Source organism: Podarcis pityusensis (assembly GCF_964106645.2).
Source record: "Podarcis pityusensis genome assembly, chromosome: 7".
NCBI lineage: Eukaryota > Metazoa > Chordata > Lepidosauria > Squamata > Lacertidae > Podarcis > Podarcis pityusensis.
The window spans coordinates 42,202,140-42,220,355 of NC_138031.1; the positions used below are offsets into that span (position 1 = coordinate 42,202,140).

General features: G+C 39.3%; 1 protein-coding gene across 13 annotated transcripts in view; it reads left to right on the forward strand.

Moving 5' to 3' along the window:
* Positions 1–18,216, forward strand: part of CCDC178 (coiled-coil domain containing 178) — a 144,490-nt gene that overhangs the window by 3,890 nt on the left and 122,384 nt on the right. For 4 of the 13 annotated variants that reach the window (XM_081014425.1, XM_081014420.1, XM_081014424.1 and 1 more), the window contains 8 exons: positions 1,846–1,946; positions 6,098–6,172; positions 8,411–8,550; positions 9,860–9,894; positions 10,812–10,888; positions 12,898–13,092; positions 15,386–15,606; positions 17,125–17,267. In XM_081014425.1, coding sequence (XP_080870551.1) covers positions 6,121–6,172; positions 8,411–8,550; positions 9,860–9,894; positions 10,812–10,888; positions 12,898–13,092; positions 15,386–15,606; positions 17,125–17,267 — 863 coding nt within the window. In that variant the 5' untranslated portion in view covers positions 1,846–1,946; positions 6,098–6,120. Of the gene's footprint in view, positions 1–525; positions 1,264–1,845; positions 1,947–4,122; positions 4,593–6,097; positions 6,173–8,410; positions 8,551–9,859; positions 9,895–10,811; positions 10,889–12,897; positions 13,093–15,385; positions 15,607–17,124; positions 17,268–18,216 lie in introns of those variants that run through there. The other 9 variants (XR_013988848.1, XM_081014418.1, XM_081014421.1 and 6 more) reach the window with 8 other exon arrangements.

Below are 18,216 nucleotides of genomic sequence, written 5' to 3' on the forward strand. Positions count from 1 at the left end.
CAAATGGTAATATTGATGAAGTTTCTTAGAGTACCTGACCTGAGTGATTCAGCTGTCAAAGTTATAATTTGAATAGTCACAGCTGAAGCAAGTAGCTGTGTCACTGGAGACAGAATTACATATTACAAAGCAAACATGGGGATGCCAACCTAATGTTTGCCTCATAGCACTACTGCAGGTATGAGGGTGACAATTGTTGGGCTGAATCAGCAGGTGAAAGAGGAAGGTGTATAAGCAATATCTGATTTCCCCCTGCAAATTCCTTCCCAGCCGTTTATTATTTACTTATTAATTTATTTAAAAATGTATAGCCTGCCTTTTAGGATAATGCCCTCCCACACTGGTGTACAAAATCATAAAACACACAAAAACAACAGTTTAAAACAACAGTTAAGTCCATTAAAACAAGCCATAAATAAATAATAAAGCAGCAGAACAATAAATAGCAATAAGACAGCAGGTGATAAAAAATAAATAAAATGTGGATTGAAATAAAACAGTAACCCATTCCCTGCCCCATCTCAGCTCCAAGATCAGAAATCAGCCTGCTAGGAGAGGTGAATTTGCAGGAGAAAGCAGATGACTACAGGAATACTCAGGAATTGTAGGTTCGTAAAAACAGTACAGTGTGTATTTCCATTCTGAAACAATAAATCTACAGACTGCAGTCATAAGTGACTTTACCAGAAAGCCACCCTCAGTTAATCCAATTATTTCCATCTAAACATGCTGAATATTTGGCTGCAAGAATTTAGCATCTGGCTGGAGCACAAGGAAGAGTTTCAGTGTACTCATTTACAACAGAAACACCCTATTTACATTATCATTATTAAGAATGGTTGGTCACTTGTTACCTGAATTTCTCCAAGTGACCTGCAATACTGTGAAAAACAAATAGATATGTTATATAAAAAACAAAACAAAAAACAGCAACCTCCATAACAGCCACAGGAAGTTTCAGCAGTATGCAATGATGTATATAAGATCATCCTAGTCTTATCAAAAGCCTGGGAAAAAAGACAAATCTTTACCTGGTGCCTAGTAGATGTCAACAAAGGCGCCCAGCAGTCCTTGCTGGGGAGCTCATTCTACAGATGGGGAGCCACAACAGAAAAGGTCTTCTCCCTTGTCACCATCCTCCAAGCCTTCCTCAGAGGGGGAACTTGGATAACAGACTCAAATGAAGATCTAAAGGTCTGTGTAGGTTCATGTCTGATGCATTCCATATTAAAAGCCTCAATGAGTTTCTGAAGAAAAGGTAAGGTAAGCCTCTACTGATAAATGTTTACCCCTCTTTGCTAACTTGGCGTCTTTTTCTCTGTTTCTCTTTCCCCCCTCATGTTCTGTGGCAAAGTGTTGTGGTAATATTATATGTTTTCAGAATGGGAAGTTATTGTGTATACCAGTGGTATTTTTTTGTTGAGAAGCTCAATTATATTCTTACAGAGTAATGCTCACTATTCCTTAAATTAGAGAACAGGTGCACAGTGTTTTTGTACTTTATAATTCGTATTGTTCCATGGCTTTGTGGTTCTTTGTGCTTTTTTCAGTATCCACCTCACATACATTTCTACAATGCCAACACATTGTGCGCAGTTCTTTTGTCCAGTGTGGTGGCAAACAAACAGGCTTCTCTTTTAGTGATCAAGTGTAGTCCTATATTACATGTTTTGTTTCCCTCCCTTAAGGTAAACAGCTTTATAGATAAATGTTAGAGTATGATGAAAATCAAGAGAAAATTCTATCATACAGTATATGTATTATAGATCTGACTAGATTATTTACGTGTTTCTTTGGAGCTACAAATCTATGAAGTTGAATGAGGTGTTTGTTATTTCATTATAGTTAAGCACCAAACTGGAGCCATGAGATAAGCTCGCATTTTGCCTCATCGGAAGATGCTTTTGTATAAAGAAATAATTAAGATTCAAAAAGAAATTTAACAGGTAAACACTGTTCAAAAGGATACTAGTGGGTCTGAAGGGAGGCTGCTTTTCTATAGCATCTGAACATTTAGCATTCTTCAATTTTTTTGTGTAGCTGGAACTAGGTCTAATGGTATTTAACCAAATAACACTTACTTCTTTCTCTGACCAGAGTATAAAAGTGAGTTTGAAGGCTGATTTCCTGATGGTTCATATTTGAACAATGTCACATTTTACTATGAATATTTAAATTCAACTAATATATAGATATATATATTGGGAAGCTTTTAATGTTTAACAGACCACTGTAATTTAATATTTTGTTGGAAGCTGCCCAGAGTAACTGGGGAAACCCAGCCAGATGGGCGGGTTATAAATAATAAATTATTATTATTATTATTATTATTATTATTAACCAGTGGGAGGGGAAATAATATCACTAAATTGAGCAGTCTGAAAATGTTCTTACAGTATTTTTCACATATATCTAAACAAATCAACAAAATTTATATACAACATTACATTTTGGCTGTATAAGGATCCATAGTCAGATTACTTTGCTGTTTGCTTCTATATATGTGTGTAGAATAATAAACCACAGAGCCTAGGGCTTGCTGATCGGAAGGTCAGCGGTTCGAATCCCCGTGACGGGGTGATCTCCCATTGCTCGATCCCAGCTCCTGCTAACCTAGCAGTTCGAAAGCACGTCAAAGTGCAAGTAGATAAATAGGTACTGCTCTGGGGGGAAGGTAAATGGCGTTTCGGTGCGCTGCTCTGGTTTTGCCAGAAGCGGCTTAGTCATGCTGGCCACATGACCCGGAAAAACTGCAGACAAACGTCGGCTCCCTCAGACAGTAAAGCGAGATGAGCGCCGCAACCCCAGAGTCGCTTGTGACTGGACTTAACTTTCAGGGGTCCTTTACCTTTTTTATGTGTAGAATAGTTAAAACAGTTTAACTTATTGAAAGAAAGGTCTACTATGTTCATTTTTAAAATGACCTTACAGGGCTTTTTTCAGCTGAAACTCCCCAGAACTTGGTTCCGACACCTCTCATGTGCGCTCTTTTACCATTATAACAGAACAAGGGAGGCATTCATAGTGAGTAGGATGAGTCAAACCCACCGTCTGTTGATGACTGGTACATGAGAATTTTTAGCTAACCCATATATACTAAGCTTTGTTATTTCAGAATGACTTGTTTGGATGGCTTACTTCAATTAAGCATTTTCACATATATGCATCCATCTAAATTTCAGAGTAGATACAAAAAATAACTTCATTCCAGTTCCAACATAACCATTTTACCACCTGCAGATATGACAATTTTCTATGTTTTCTTAATCCTAACATTTTTGTGAAGTGGACCAGTATTAACATTCTTTTTGAACAAAAGGCATATTGATGCAGATACTGGCTTGCCTTAGCTAGACTTTTTTTTCTGGAATCACTGGTTGCCTTAGTAACTGAAAATTGAAACTTAGTTTAAGTATAATTGCTCCATATGTTTGTACAAATCACACATCACTGTGATCCTTTAAAACAGTGAGCAATTATTGGCAGAGAATTTAAAAGAAAATTAATGATCAAATGCTGAAATATGCACAAAATATTTAAATACTCAAATGCCAAAAAAAGATAATTGTATCTAATTTTTCTTTTAATTTGTGCCACTCAATTAAAAATATAGAAAAGATAACTGTTCAAACATGCAACCACAGCCTGACCTGCAGTAATTTATTCAAAGCTGAAGCAAAGCATTTGGTAAAGCTGAATACATTTCAATATACGGTAAAAAAAAGTTACACCTCCAGACTATATCTAAGTTGGGAGAGGCTGGGCAAGCACTGGATTGATGTCTGGATGCAAAGGTGGACTGGATGAGGGTGAATAAACTTGAATCTTGGAAAAACATAGGCTTTGTGGTTGGTTGGTTCCCATGTCCAGGATATAGGCCAATTGCCTATTCTGGATGGGATGGAGCTCCCTCTGAAGGACCAGATTTCCAACTTGTACTCCTTGATCCATCTTTGACACTAGAGGCCCAAGTGACCTCTGTGAGTAGAAGTGCCTTCTACATATCAGCTTTGGCTAGTTTGCCAGCTGCAACCATTCCTTGACTAGGATAGCCTGATCACAGTGGTCCATATATTGCATAGCTGTCAAGTGTCCCTTATTTGAAGGGACAGTCCCTTATTCCAGCGCCATGTCCCGCTGTTGTCCCTTATTGATAGATGTCCCTTAAATGTCCCTTAAATGATGTCCCTTAAATTTCAAAGGAAGCAGCTCCTCTCCCTCCCTCCCTGCCGGCCAGGGAGGAGGGAGGCTCCAACTGTGTTGCTTGGCTGTGTTGCTCACCCAATAAGAAGTCAAAGAACGACTGGGGGGTGGAGCTTGCATGCCTTGTGTGTGGCTAGTTAATGCAAGCTGAGGGGTTTTTTGAATGCTGGACGCCATTTTGTTGCACGTGTTGCTGCAAACTTTGCAGTGCAAAGCCAAACCGGGGAGCCATCTTAAGTTGAGGCTGCATAGGCCTTGTGGTGCATGTGATTCAGATTCTATTCAGTTGAACCTCTGGTTACAAAGTTGGTTGGACAGTGTTCTCGAAGCTACCAGCATGAGTTTGACCAGACTGCAGGAGGACAGGAAGACTGGAGTGCCTGGAACAGGTGAGGCTGCAGGTCCCTTATTTTGGCTGCTGGTCCCTTATTTTCAAGGGTGCTGGTCCCTTATTTTCAAATCTGTAAGTTGACAGCTATGATATATTGGTAAACCTTGATTACCAAAACTCAGTTTATGTGGGGCATCTCTTTAATTTGGTCCGGAATCTGCAACAAGTGAAGAATATAGCAGCTAGACTGCTTGCAGGAGAAGGTTACTTACTGACTGAATATTACTCCTTTGCTGAGAGAGCTGTACTGGTTGTGGATTTGCTACTAGGTCATGTTCAAACTTCTTTTGTGAATTCACAAAGCCCTAAACAACTTGGGTCCTGATTCCCTTTTTTCTACTTTGAACCCCAAGATCTTCTGATGGGGCACTTCTGGTGTATGATCATGAGGTTCACCTAATCTCATTTTCACAATGCTAAACTATGGTTTAGCATTCCATTTCACACAGCCATTGTAACTTGATTTTAAAAGCAATCGTGTGAAATTATGCCTTCCTGTTAATGAAGAATTGTTTTAGTGCTAAATTCTCAGTTTTCTATTGAAATTTCTGTTCTATATTTAATGTATTTAAATCCATATCTTAGGGAAGTTTGAAGAAACTAAGTAATTTAGAATGTTGTATATGTGTGTTGCTGACTATTTAATTTTATTTAATGAAGTGTGAAATAGAATGTAGAAGCATTTGCATAGCATACCTGATGAGACTATGCACCTGTAGTAGTGCTCTGTATTTTATTCTCACCTCTTTCCTGAGTGTCATTTCCTGAATGCAAAATGTATCCTGTGGTTAAAACAATGTATTTCCCTCCACTTATCCTAAATAAGAAACACATCCCATTGTTTCTTAAGCTACTATCCCCAAATGCCAGATTTAATAAAAAGGGCAATGCAAAGTTGTTGTTTTAAAGTGGAAAGAATAATTTATGTTACAATTATTTTCCCAGCTGTGAAGGGGTGGGATCAAAATTATACCTTGAGTTCATAATTTAACAAACAAGTCCTAGTACTGCTTTTACAACTTTGCTTCTGATTTATATCAAGGGTTGTTTGCAACTCTGTAGCCTACTACTCAGCTCCTAAGAAATTGTCCAATATGAGAACCAGTTTAGAGCTTATTTGTCTTTGGGATCAACCACTCTTGCTGATAGGAGGAAGGGTGCAGAATACAAGCTTTACTTCCTCTTTCACTTTTGTGTATATGCAGCTATTGTCGTTTTCTTAAGACAAGCTGCTTTGCACCAAGAGTTGCAACAGAGGAAAAAGAAAGTAAAGTCTCAGTTGTGTACTCATTTGTCTCTCACTTATCATATCTATTTTTTGGTGCTTGGAATAATTAATAAGCAGATTTTGACAATCCAATGGCTTTTAAAAATGGAAAATATGAATTATACTAACAATGCTGCTTGTTCATATTTTGAATACTGTACATTATAATGGTATATTTATCTATTTGTGTTTGTTTGTGTGTTTGTTTGCTTGTTTGTTAAAGAAAAACAAACTAGGCTGCCAAGATCTGTGGGCAACAATGACTGAAATGTCATTACTTTCTTCCAAGGATAACCGCCAAAAACCAGAAGGTATTTCCGTCCCGCTTCTTGGAACTTTGTGCAATTTACATTTCTTTAAAGTTTTGAACAGATTTAAACTGTTCCCCCCCCCGATACTTTTGAATTTGTGTGTGTGTATCTGTATATGTAGTATTTTGGTTGTATCCTCCCTCTCTCCAGAGTATCTATCCCCACTTTTGCTGTTGTCCCTTAATACTGTTCTCTTGGGATTATTACTTCCAGCTTGGCTTGCCTTGATGTTGGATTTTTACCTGAGGGATAGCTCAGTCAGTAGGGCATGAGGCTCTTAATCTCAGGGTCATGGCTTTGAGCCCCACATTGGGCAAAAGATTCCTGCATTGCAGGTGGTTGAACTAGATGATCGTCATGGCCCCTTCCAACTCTATGATTTAAGATTTCTATGATTTCCTCAGTCTTTAAGACAAATAACCTGGATCAGTGTACCTGGCTCCCTAGCACAATCTAGGGAGGGATAAGTGTGAAGACTGGGCTATTACATGTATGTGAAATTTGATTGGAACTGGAAACTAAGAGTCAGAGTAATTATTACATGAAAACAGTCCACATCTTTTCTATTCTGATTCAATCGTTCTCATTCATTCATATTGTGGGGCCTAATTTGGATTAGGATCAACATATTGGATCAGGGTAGTCAGACACTTGTTCTCTATGTCATAGCCCTAGTCTTGATCCTCCCTGCAAGTTGCTGTTAGCCATAGAGGGCGAAATATATACCTAACAGCAAAAGCTGTAGACTGTATATTCTTACCTGAGAGTAAGGACTCAGCTATATAACTGCAAATAAAACATTTTAAGTGTGTTGTAAGTGTTATATACAATGTGACACTTGATGGCGATGGTGAACCTTATGGAAAATTCAATGTATTTTTAAAAGCGCTTTTCAGAACGGTTTTTATATGTGTGTACAGTGGTACCTTGGTTCTCAAACTTAATCCATTCTGGAAGTCAGTGTCAAAACCAAAGCATTCCAAAACCAAGGTGCACTTTCCCATAGAAAGTAATGCAAAGTGGATTAATCCGTTCCAGACTTTTAAAAACAACCCCTAAAACAGCAATTTAACATGAATTTTGCTATCTAACGAGACCATTGGTCCATAAAATGAAAGCAGTAAACAATGTACTGCAGTCACACAATCAATCAATCAGTAGCTGAACTGGGTTCCACACAGTCAGAAAAACAAAACAAATAAGCCTCGAAAACAAAAATGCAAAATTAGCAAAGACAGACAGAACTCAACGTAACACTCAAAACGGAAGTGTGGTACTCAAAACTGAAGTGAAAAACTTCAATCAGCAGCGTAACACTCAAAACGGAAGTGTGGCACTCAAATTGGAAGTTTAACACTCAGAACGGAGCACGTTCGGCTTCTGAAAAAAGTTCGCAAACCAGAACACTTACTTCAGGTTTGCAGCGTTTGGGTTCGAAGTTGTTTGAGTACCAAGGCATTTGAGAAGCACTGTAGATCCTACTAAAGTCCCACTGAATTGCATAGGGCTGCATGGCAAGCCTGTAATTTTTTTTTTACTTTTTATGACAATGGGCTGCAATCCTGAATCTTGGCCAGGAGCAGCAAGACTGAATGGAGTGGTGAAGCCACCACCACCTTTGAAGACCTGTAGCTCACACTGGACAAAGTAAAAGGTGGAGGAGCAGTAAAAACACAATCTTTTGCTACACCAGCTCCAGGCTGGCACAGCAAGAGGCCCATAGTGAGTGTATTGCTGGTAGATGGCCTGGCATAGCATCCAAGTACCTGCAATGCTCTCTTGTCTGGTTTACATTGGCCACCAGCAGAGGCAATACCGTGGAGGCCCTGAGTCAGCATCCTAACCTCTTCCAGCTTGACAGATAAGGCTGCTCTTACGTGCCTGAATGTGCAATAATGATTTACTCACTACATTTTTATCCTGCTTTTCAGACAGTTATGGCCTCTCAAAGTGGCTCACAGTAATTAGAAAAAGAGGGAGAGCAGCCCTGAGTTGTTAGAGAACTGGCATGAAAGCAAATAGCTAACATCTCCTCTTCTCACCACCATCCTGCTCCAAATTGGTGCCTATTGTTCCTGGTTTAAGAAAGAAAAGGTGTTGGGAGCTTGAAATACAAGATTCCGTGTGACATCTACTTATAAAATGTAGTTGATCACACATTCTTTGTAACTTGTAAAACTTGTAAAAATATTTATTACTTGCATTCCCCCCCCCCTCATTTTTTTGGAATACTTTTAGGGATGAAGGAAAACATTTGGGGGGACTTGCCCTGCAAGCAACGTAGCTGTGCTGCTGTAAATGCTCCAGCTTCATGTGTTCACAAAGCTATCCATCACATTCAAGACCTAGAAGTAAAAGTGGAAGAATCCTTTCAACAGGTACTTTATTTATTTCCCAACCTTCACAGATATTTTACTAGAGCTCATTTTTATTTGACATCAAAAATAGGGGCACAAGTAATACTACAAAAACAATAATAAACAACAAGAGCAATAATACCGAAGGCTCCATTTGTGGGTTGCTCTTTCCAGGGCAGCTCGCCTGGTGCCTTCATTTTACATCTTTAGGCGCCTGGCAAAAACATTCCTCTTGAACTAGGCCTTTGTCTGATTAACGTTCTATGTGCTTTTAAATGTGTTTCTGGGAGGAGGGGTTATTGGTTTGCTTTGTTTTTAATATGTGTCAGGGAACTGCCATCAGCTCAGAGGCGGGAGGTGGAAGGGCAGTTGGGTTACAGGGAGCAACACCGAACCTGAGCAAAGCGGGGGGGAGGCAGGTCCCCTTTTGCCCACGCCCTCTCTGCGCAGTAGGCTCATGCGCAGAGAGGGGAGGCGTAGGATGGGTGTCAAAAAACTGCTCTGCTGGGGAAAGTTTAAGGACCACCCACTCCCAGATTCTGTTAGCGACTGAGCAGACATGGAATTGAGTCAGTCTGTATTGTGAACGTTTTGGACAAATAATAAAGCCTTGAAAAGACCAACGGGGAGTCTTGCCTGTTTGCTCTCGAGCAACCACGCCCGCATTCATAACAATATGTATTTTGTATTTTGATGCTGTGAACCACCCTGAATTCTTTGGATGGAGAACAGTAAACAAATTTAATAAATAATAATACTGTATAGAATTTTCTTATTTTGATTGCCTTATGATGGACATTTTGGGTTGCTCCCTCCACTGCTATTTGACTACAAAATTAAAAACTTTCAGTTTGGTTGGGAAACACAGATTTCAATATATCAGAACAGGATGTGTGACCAGTCATTGTATTTTCACAATATATATATAAATATATATATTTTCTTTAAACGTGAAATCACAAATAGCCCAGAGGTGGATCATTTGATCCAACCCTTTGGTCCAGCTGTCACACACTACATCCACAACTCAAATGTTTGGCAGATGACACTTACTTTGTAAGCCAAGTAGTAATAGAAAAAATAAGATTTTAACCTTGTTAACTGATTCATAGACTGCCGTTATGAAAGCTGCTGTTACAAGGCTTGACGTGTTTAGGAAAGCAATACATAAAATATAACGTTACTGTCATATTTGTATGATTTGTTTTTTAAAAAAAATCTGTGGTCCGTGAAATCATTTAAAAACAAATTCAACTTATCTCCATACACATACTCAGTGCAAATACTACAACTAAAATATGTTAATGAAGCATCTTCTTTGTATTTGCAGTATGATCACTTGTACAAGCTGGAGAAAATTCCATGGTAAGGATCTTCTGAGTTTTGATTTAATGTTTGTACCAGGCACCATTCTAATTGTTTTTATTTTACTAATACACACATGGAGTTCTAGCATGAATAAGGGCTTCCCCATTCACTTTAATGCTTGCTTACTTACTTCGCCAAACCTTTATTAGGCATTACAAATATAGGCCATCATAAAACATCCGTACATAAAATTTTAAAATATATACAATAACATCCATATATAATTTGTAATAATTAGGGTTTTCACTGGAGTTTCTTCCCACTAAATAGTGCCATTCACTTTAATGAGGGAAGCCTGCTTGTGCACATATAGGGATCCCCACTCATATTTTGACCAATTAATGTTTTTCAATTTTTTAAAAATGTATTTACCACCACCTCAATTCAAATTTAATACAAATTTAAAAGTGACTTCCCACCCTGCCATCTTGATATTTCAATTCCCACAAGAGTTGAGGTGTTAAGGGGATAAGCCAGGAAGAAGAAGAAGAAGAGTTTGGATTTGATATTCCACTTTATCACTACCCGAAGGAGTCTCAAAGCGGCTAACATTCTCCTTTCCCTTCCTCCCCCACAACAAACACTCTGTGAGGTGAGTGGGGCTGAGAGACTTCAAAGAAGTGTGACTATCCCAAGGTCACCCAGCAGCTGCATGTGGAGGAGCGGAGACGCGAACCCGGTTCACCAGATTACGAGTCTACCACTCTTAGCCACCACACTGGCTCTCAATATGAGAATGGGGAACATTCTCATATTGGTGGGAGTTGAAGTCTCATAGCAACATCTTGAGGGTTATAGGTCCCTTGATTAAGGCAATAGTTTCATGAAAGATGTGGATACTGAAGATGGATTTGAAGTAACATGTAGATGTTACAAGGGCGTTCCAGCCTTAAAATATTTACTTATATTTACAGGGAGTCAGATATTAAAAATGTTGAAGATAGCTGGTTATCCTCTGAACTGAAGGCTAAACAGTCATTATATTGGGAAGGTAAAAATGGTTGAGTATTTACCCTCTCTGTCACAATGTTATTAGCCAAACTATTTAGTTCAACTTATTTCCTGAGAATTATAGCATTATTTATACTAGATAGTGCCCATTCTAGTGGTTGGAATGTCTGGAATCTGTAGGATGGTGCCGTTTGCCATTTGTAACTCAGAAATTTCTGCAAGGGAGAGGACCAAAGGAGAAAACTAATTCTCTTGACTGCTGTGTTGAAATAGCCCTTAGCTACAGTGAAGGAACCTTTTCCAAATTCATTTTCCACGACACATTCTGTGTTCACTGCTTATACTAAGATATATCTGATAACAGTGATTTTGAAAGTATGTTGTGTTTTTGAAACTGAAAAACTAAAACAGATTTTCTTTTAGATAATGTTTACTAAAACATAAGCTAAAATGTAAACAGCTATATACATTTGCAGGATAGTGTTTTCATGGATAATTTATCATCACTGAAAACATTCAAATATTCAAATTTTTCTTAATGCTGATGAATATTTTCTCATGAAAACAGGCAGAGTTGTGTCTCATGCTGCTTTACACACAGCGGCAAGCAGTACTGTTAAGCATTGATTCTAGTAGAAAAGAAGGGGGTAAGTGTTGTTTTGCCCAGCAATTACACCCCAATAATTCATTGTCTGTGTAATTTACAATAGTAGGCTAAATGGAAAAAATATATATACAGTTGCTAGACTAAGCTTTAGCATTTACTTATGCAAAATCTGAAAAACAAGGCACATTCCATGCATGTTGTACACATTTTATACTGTTATACTTTATCTTTTCCACGATGCTCCCGCAAATTATTTCAATACATTCTGGATCTCCTCCAGACATCTTCTGAGGTCCAAATTGGGTAAAAAGTGTGAATGTTACAGCCTCAAACTATTACATTGAAGAGGTGCAGAATTCATTCTGTTGACTGTTGTTTTAAGCTGCAAAATACGGCAGGAAATTCGGCAGAGAAGTGTTAACCCAAGGACTGAAGCATTATTGCAACAACAAAACATGTAGTCCTCATGTGATTGCCATGAAATAGCACAGCAATGGGCTTCACCTTATAGCTATCAATATAAAGTTGCAGCACCTATCTGAATTCAGTTCTTCTGGGCAGTCATACTTAATGTGTTGCTTTTTGAAAGAAGGGAAAGCCCACTTGGAACTGCAGCATATCTGGAATTCTTTAGGCACCATCTGCAGTTTCGTGTGTGGAACTGCAGCCACCTCCATTTAGTTAATTGGACCTGTTCAAGCCATGGTCACTTTTTCTCTGACCCTCAGTAAATGAAACTAACTGAAAAGGAACTGCAAGAGTTTGCGGGGAAAGCAGCAGCAGTATGGTAAAGGGAGCAGAGAAGCCACGAGCATTACATAAAAGATGGGCAGAGACAGGCATTGGGATAAGGAAAGCTTTTCTCGAGGGTGAATAACAAGAAAGGAAGAGAATGGGAGAGGAGGGAATCTGAAGTAATCAGCCAGATGGGCGGGGAATGAATGAATGAATGAATGAATGAATAATTAATAATAATAATTTCCACCATACATTTAAAGCACATGGCCTCCTGCTTCCCAGTTGCCCTAGCCATCTGCCTGAATCTAAGAGAATGAGGGAGGCAGGGGTGCATTTATTTGACATGCACCACAACCAGGGGCAACCCCCAAACCAGCTATGGAGACAGCTTTCCGTAGTTTTTAGCACATCCTTGGGGTGTGAACACAGTTAACAAACTGGTATCTGTTCAGGGCTGCCCCGAGTCACCCAGCAACTTACTGTAACAACTTCATGGTGAGTTCTGGCACCTATTTTTCGGGGCGGGGGGGACACTGTTTATTGTTGTATAAACTGTATTTTTGTGTGCCTGGTTCTAGGACTGTGTATGTGACATACTAAAAACTTGTTAAAAATGCATCTCAGATCATGCATTTTAGATAAACCTGAAATGTGAAACAGTGCCACAAATATTTTTACACACACACCCTTTTTAATTTCAAAAGATGTCCAGCCTTTAAAGCAGAAAACAACAGCTGTTCTGGCAGAGGTCACAGAATTAGTTATGAGATTAGAAGAGGAACGTAAAAGGGCTGCAGATGCTTTAAAGTTTGAGGAAAACCGCAGAAAAAAGCTATACCTAAATGCTGATATCCTGTCACGCTGGAGGCTGGAACAGCTTCCCATAGCTGTTCAAAGAGGTATGAAAATTAACCTTGTAAAGCAGGTGTGAGAAACTTTTTCAGACTTACTTGAATATGACCCCCAAAGCCCTTTGGTACCTTAGATACTAACAAATTGATTATGTGTAAGTTGTCATGGACTGCATAAGATGCATCTTGAAGCTTGGGGTGGGTAGGAAACTGTGCAACTAGAAGACAATGAAATTAGAATCATAACATAACATAACAGTGGCCAATCACCAAAATCAGCTGTGTTGATAACACAGATATCATGACATTATATGCAAACCCAAGATCTGCCAGGATGAGGGTGGTGGTGGAATAGGTTTATCTCTCACTGAGCCAGCTCAAGTCTCCCATCCTGGGTCAGCCTGAGATACATTAGTGTATGATTTCCGTCCCCTCTCAGCTGGGGCTCATCTGAAGCTGGCTTACCCAAGGCTACCTGAAAAATGGGGAGAATTATTCCTATTGGATCTTGTATTCCAGTGAGGCAAACTACCTTAACTTGGTGCCTTCTAGATGTTTTGCATTACAGCTCTCATCAGCCACAGTTCACACTACCAGTGGTGCACAAGGCAGTAAACCTTTCCCAATTGAACTGCTTATTCATTAATGGAGCTGCACAAGATGAGTTCACAGGGTGTTGGGGAGTTGCATACATTCTGGACCATTCAGTAGGATTCAAGCAATTCAGTGTAAGAGAATCACCAAAGAACATGAAAGCAAACTAACCCTTTCCCCCAAGGTACTCTCTGTTTTATCGTTTATTTAGCAAGGCAGAGTTAGGTTCTTTCCTACCCCACCATTCACCTCTTGCAGTAGAAGGTGAAGCTGCTGCTTTCCTCGATTCTTTTCTTGATTACTTCCTATTCTAAGATAGAAAATTATTCAAGTGGATGGTAAATATCTCAAGTTTTCATTGCTTTAACATTCAGGAATCAAGATGAGCAGAGGAGCCAAGGAACTCTGCTCAGAGCTATGAAATAAAAAGAGAAAGAGCAGCTTTGTTTCAAGCTTGCTTCCCAATTGCCCATGTCTTTGCTCTCACATCTACTGATAAGGGTCATAGGTGGACAACAAGGGGAAAGAAGCAAAGGGTGGGACCCATGCCCATGTTGAATACATTCTGAGCACCACCAGCTCCCCGTCCCCCGGCATGTTGTGGCATCTCTCTCACTCTCACTTATGGCAGAGGTTGGGCTATCCATGACTGCCCATGACGGTTGAGGTCACATTTAGGCATTGTATGCTCACTAGCCCAGGGGTGGGGAATCCACAGGTGTTGTTGGACTACAATTCCCATCAGCCCCAACCAGCAGAGCCAGTGGTTTGGGATTATGGGAGTTGGAGTCCAGCAGCATTTGGAAGGCCACAGGTTCTCCATCCCTGCACTAACCCACCCAGAAGCCAAAAGGAGCCACAGATTTAGCCAATTAGGGAAGAGGGGAGATTGCCTGAGGGGAAGACAGGGACTCTTTAGATGCGTGCAGAGGAGTAGGAAAGAGGGAAGGCAACCAAGAAAGGGAGAAGTGCTGAGAGAGCTGACAAAAGAGTAATAGCCAGTTCAGAGAGGGAAAGAGTGCAGACGTAGGCAGCCTCTGCCAAGGCAGCTGCTTGAAGGAGGCATATGGTAAGTGGAGAAAGGGCAGGCAAAGAGTTTGCTGGAGAGCACAAGGCTAGCTGGGCAGGGCAGCTTATTGGTAGCCCTGAAGGAAGAAACTCCAGCAGGACTTGAGAGACTTTTCTATAGGACAGCTACAGTGACACACAGTAGAGTAAGATGCTGCAAGGGTGTGGGGAGCTTAAGTCCTGCCCATCTACACTCCTGGATGGAACTCCACCCCAAGATGTGGCCGTTTGATGCCTCAGAACCATATACCACTGTCCAAGGTCTTCCTACTGCCTCATCCCTTAATAGTGCTGGTCCACAGGATGATGAAAGACATATGAGCAGAAAATGAGAGTTGCCTGATGCCACAAGGAGTAGCTCTGTGTGGAAGTAGCGACTCACTTGCTCCACCCTGACATCCTGGAGCGTGAAATGGCTCCCTGCTGTGACAGGATGGGTTTCCACTACTCAACTAGCAAAGATGGAAGGTTTGATGTGAGGAAAGGTACCGAACTTGGTTTCTCTTTGCCAGGGGCACAATTTCAGCAGCTGTTATATGCATAGAAGGATTATGTGAGCATATATTTAATAGGAAACTGCGTAGAGATCTGACAGCGTATCAGGTGAAATTATATGTTCCGTCTTTAAACGCAGTTGTCATAATTTTGTTATACTGCATAGCTTATTTTTCTTCTGCAGAATGGGAGAAGTGTTCACGAGATATTTCAGAATTACAATGGCATTTTGAAGAAAAGAATAATCAGCTCCAGGATGCAGTAAACCAACTGACAAAAATAGAAGTAGCTAATGCAAAAGTTCTGGAGAATATAGCCTACATGAAGAAATACAGCCCTCTGCTGGGAGAAAAGCTGTCTTATGAAGGTGGTGCTATGGTACAAGTGAAAAAGATATACACACAGGTAAATAGATTAAATATTTTATTTTATTTCCCCCACGCCCAATGAGTTTGGTACATGCCCTTTTCAGAGATTTTGTTCCTGTATTATTATTACATGCCTATAATGATAAAGAGAAATGTGAAAGTACAGCACCTTTTAAAGTAGAAATCTAGAAGAGTCCTAACTTATGAAATGGAAAGGCAGATTTATTATAAAAGGTAATGTATAGATTAAGCCAAACTCTTTGAAATATATATATAAAACAATAAATGCTAAATTAAAAACAGACCCAACCAGAAAAGTGGCTTTAAATTAATGGTTAAGTCCGCATTTTCTTTCAAACCAGGTATGACATTATGAAGTTAACAGTGCAGTCCTATGTTTGTCTGTGTAGCAGTAATTTCCATGGAGTAAGTGAGTCTTCTCAGACCAGTGTGTGTAGGTTTACAGCTTAAATAGCAATTTGAAAACTATTTAAAAGAAGGTTAACTAAAAAAATGCTTGCTACTTTTAAAAGCAAAATAAAAGAAAGGCAAAGTTATTGGAAGAACCGTTCTTCTCATTGGTTCTATCAAAGCAGCATTGAAATGTAAAAAATCATTAGAGAAATCATTTATAATAATTTCCTAGCACACATTGATCATGTTCATACATCACAGTAAATCCGACTTTTTGGTTTATCTTGGCTTCCTGTGAACAAGCTGTGCTGATGCATATAGTCTGTTCTCCCATGCCTTTGGTTAATTAAACAATCTACATACATCCTTTTAAACTGGTGTGTGTGTGTTTTTGTTCTTATGCTGTGTATTTTTTGTGATTTTATATTGTAAAGCACCCTGTTATCTTCAGATGAAAGGTGGTATAAAAATTTAATAAAACAAACAAAGCCTGTATGATTAAGCAAAGTTAGATGCAACAAAAATAAAAGCGATAAAATATGTTAAATGTTTTGATGATAGTGATCCAAACTTTATTTGATTAGTCCTCCTCAAATCACTATTTTGGGAGTGGGTAGGGATTATCTAACATAGGCACAGAGTGGAAAAGTCAAGAGGAGGACATTTGTAACTTTGTTTCTTTGAAAAGTTTATGCCACAATAAATGTGTCCATCTTTAATGTACAACAGGACTTACTGCAGTAGACTAGCATTCTCAAATTATTTAAATTAGCTATGGTTATTCACACCTTCTTAATCCATCTGCCCAAAGGAAAGAACTTTAGCCACCTTCTGTTTGGGAAAGGGGAAAATAGTTGGTTGCCTAATACTCAATAAAAGTAAGCCAGCTTCCCAAAGAGTTTTAGCTGTATGTAAATTTGCAATCCTAATTCTCATTAAACTCAGATGAGATTATTTTTGAGTAAATGGACATAGGATTGGATTTTAAGTCTCAGTTTTATCCTTTAAAAGGCAGCAAAGAAAAATGCAAAAGAATTAAAGAAATAACGCTACACCTTTTCACAAGGAGACAAAAAAATGAGAACAATCTTATAACATTTTGAGCTTTGCACTGTCAGATTAATTTCTTTACTTTTTAAAGACCAAAACTGGATATGATGTAGTTCATGAAGAACTTGTGATGGTGAACAGTTTGCATCAAGATCTCACAGAAGAGTGTGAAAGGGAAAGAAAATATATGGCTGAACAAATACAAATAGCTGAGTCATTGTTGATGAGTTTAAAGTAAGCATTTTAATTTTTTGTGGTATTATTGTTGTTCAAGTTGTCTCTCTCCTTTTGTATATAGTCTACTACATTCTTTGGAAAGGTGTGTCTGATTAAGTTACTTCTTCCTTCCTCTTGTGTGCTTTACACATTCTCGGGATTACAGGGATTGGGCACCAAACCACATCAGTGGCTTTTAAATGTTATGTGGTGCAGATGTGGAACACTAACATTTTGCTTTGGGGTTTAGGCTTTTGCCTTTCATTTCCAGCCTCTTGGTATTTGCAAATGTTTCACAGAAACTTAAAGTTGGGAAGGACCCAAGGGTCATCGACTCCAACCCCCTGCAATGCAGGTATCTCAGCTAAAGCATCCATATCAGATGGCCATCCAACCTCTGCTTAAAAACCTCCAAGGAAGGAGAGTCCACCACCTCTCATGGTGGTGGTTTAGAATAATTAAAAATGTGTTCAGTTTAGGGTTACTTAGTCCTTTTTTAAAACATCCTTTATCGCAATGCTTTCAGCAATAGTTTTATGATACCGAGGCAAGGTAAAGCTGAGTGTAGTCAGACAAGACTACAGAGAAGCGGACACGGAGCAATGGATCCAAACTACAAGAAAGAAGATTCCACCTAAACATTAGGAAGAACTTCCTGACAGTAAGAGCTGTTCGACAGTGGAATTTGCTGCCAAGGAGTGTGGTGGAGTCTCCTTCTTTGGAGGTCTTTAAGCAGAGGCTTGACAACCATATGTCAGGAGTGCTTTGATGGTGTTTCCTGCTTGGCAGGGGGTTGGACTCGATGGCCCTTGTGGTCTCTTCCAACTCTATGATTCTATGATTCTATTCTATGATTCTAAGACGGCCCATTTCAAAAAAAGCTTAAGGAACTACAGAGTGAGATCCCATGGTCAGAAATACTCAAAGAGAAGGGAGTCCAAGATGGGCGGGAGTTTCTTAAAGGTGA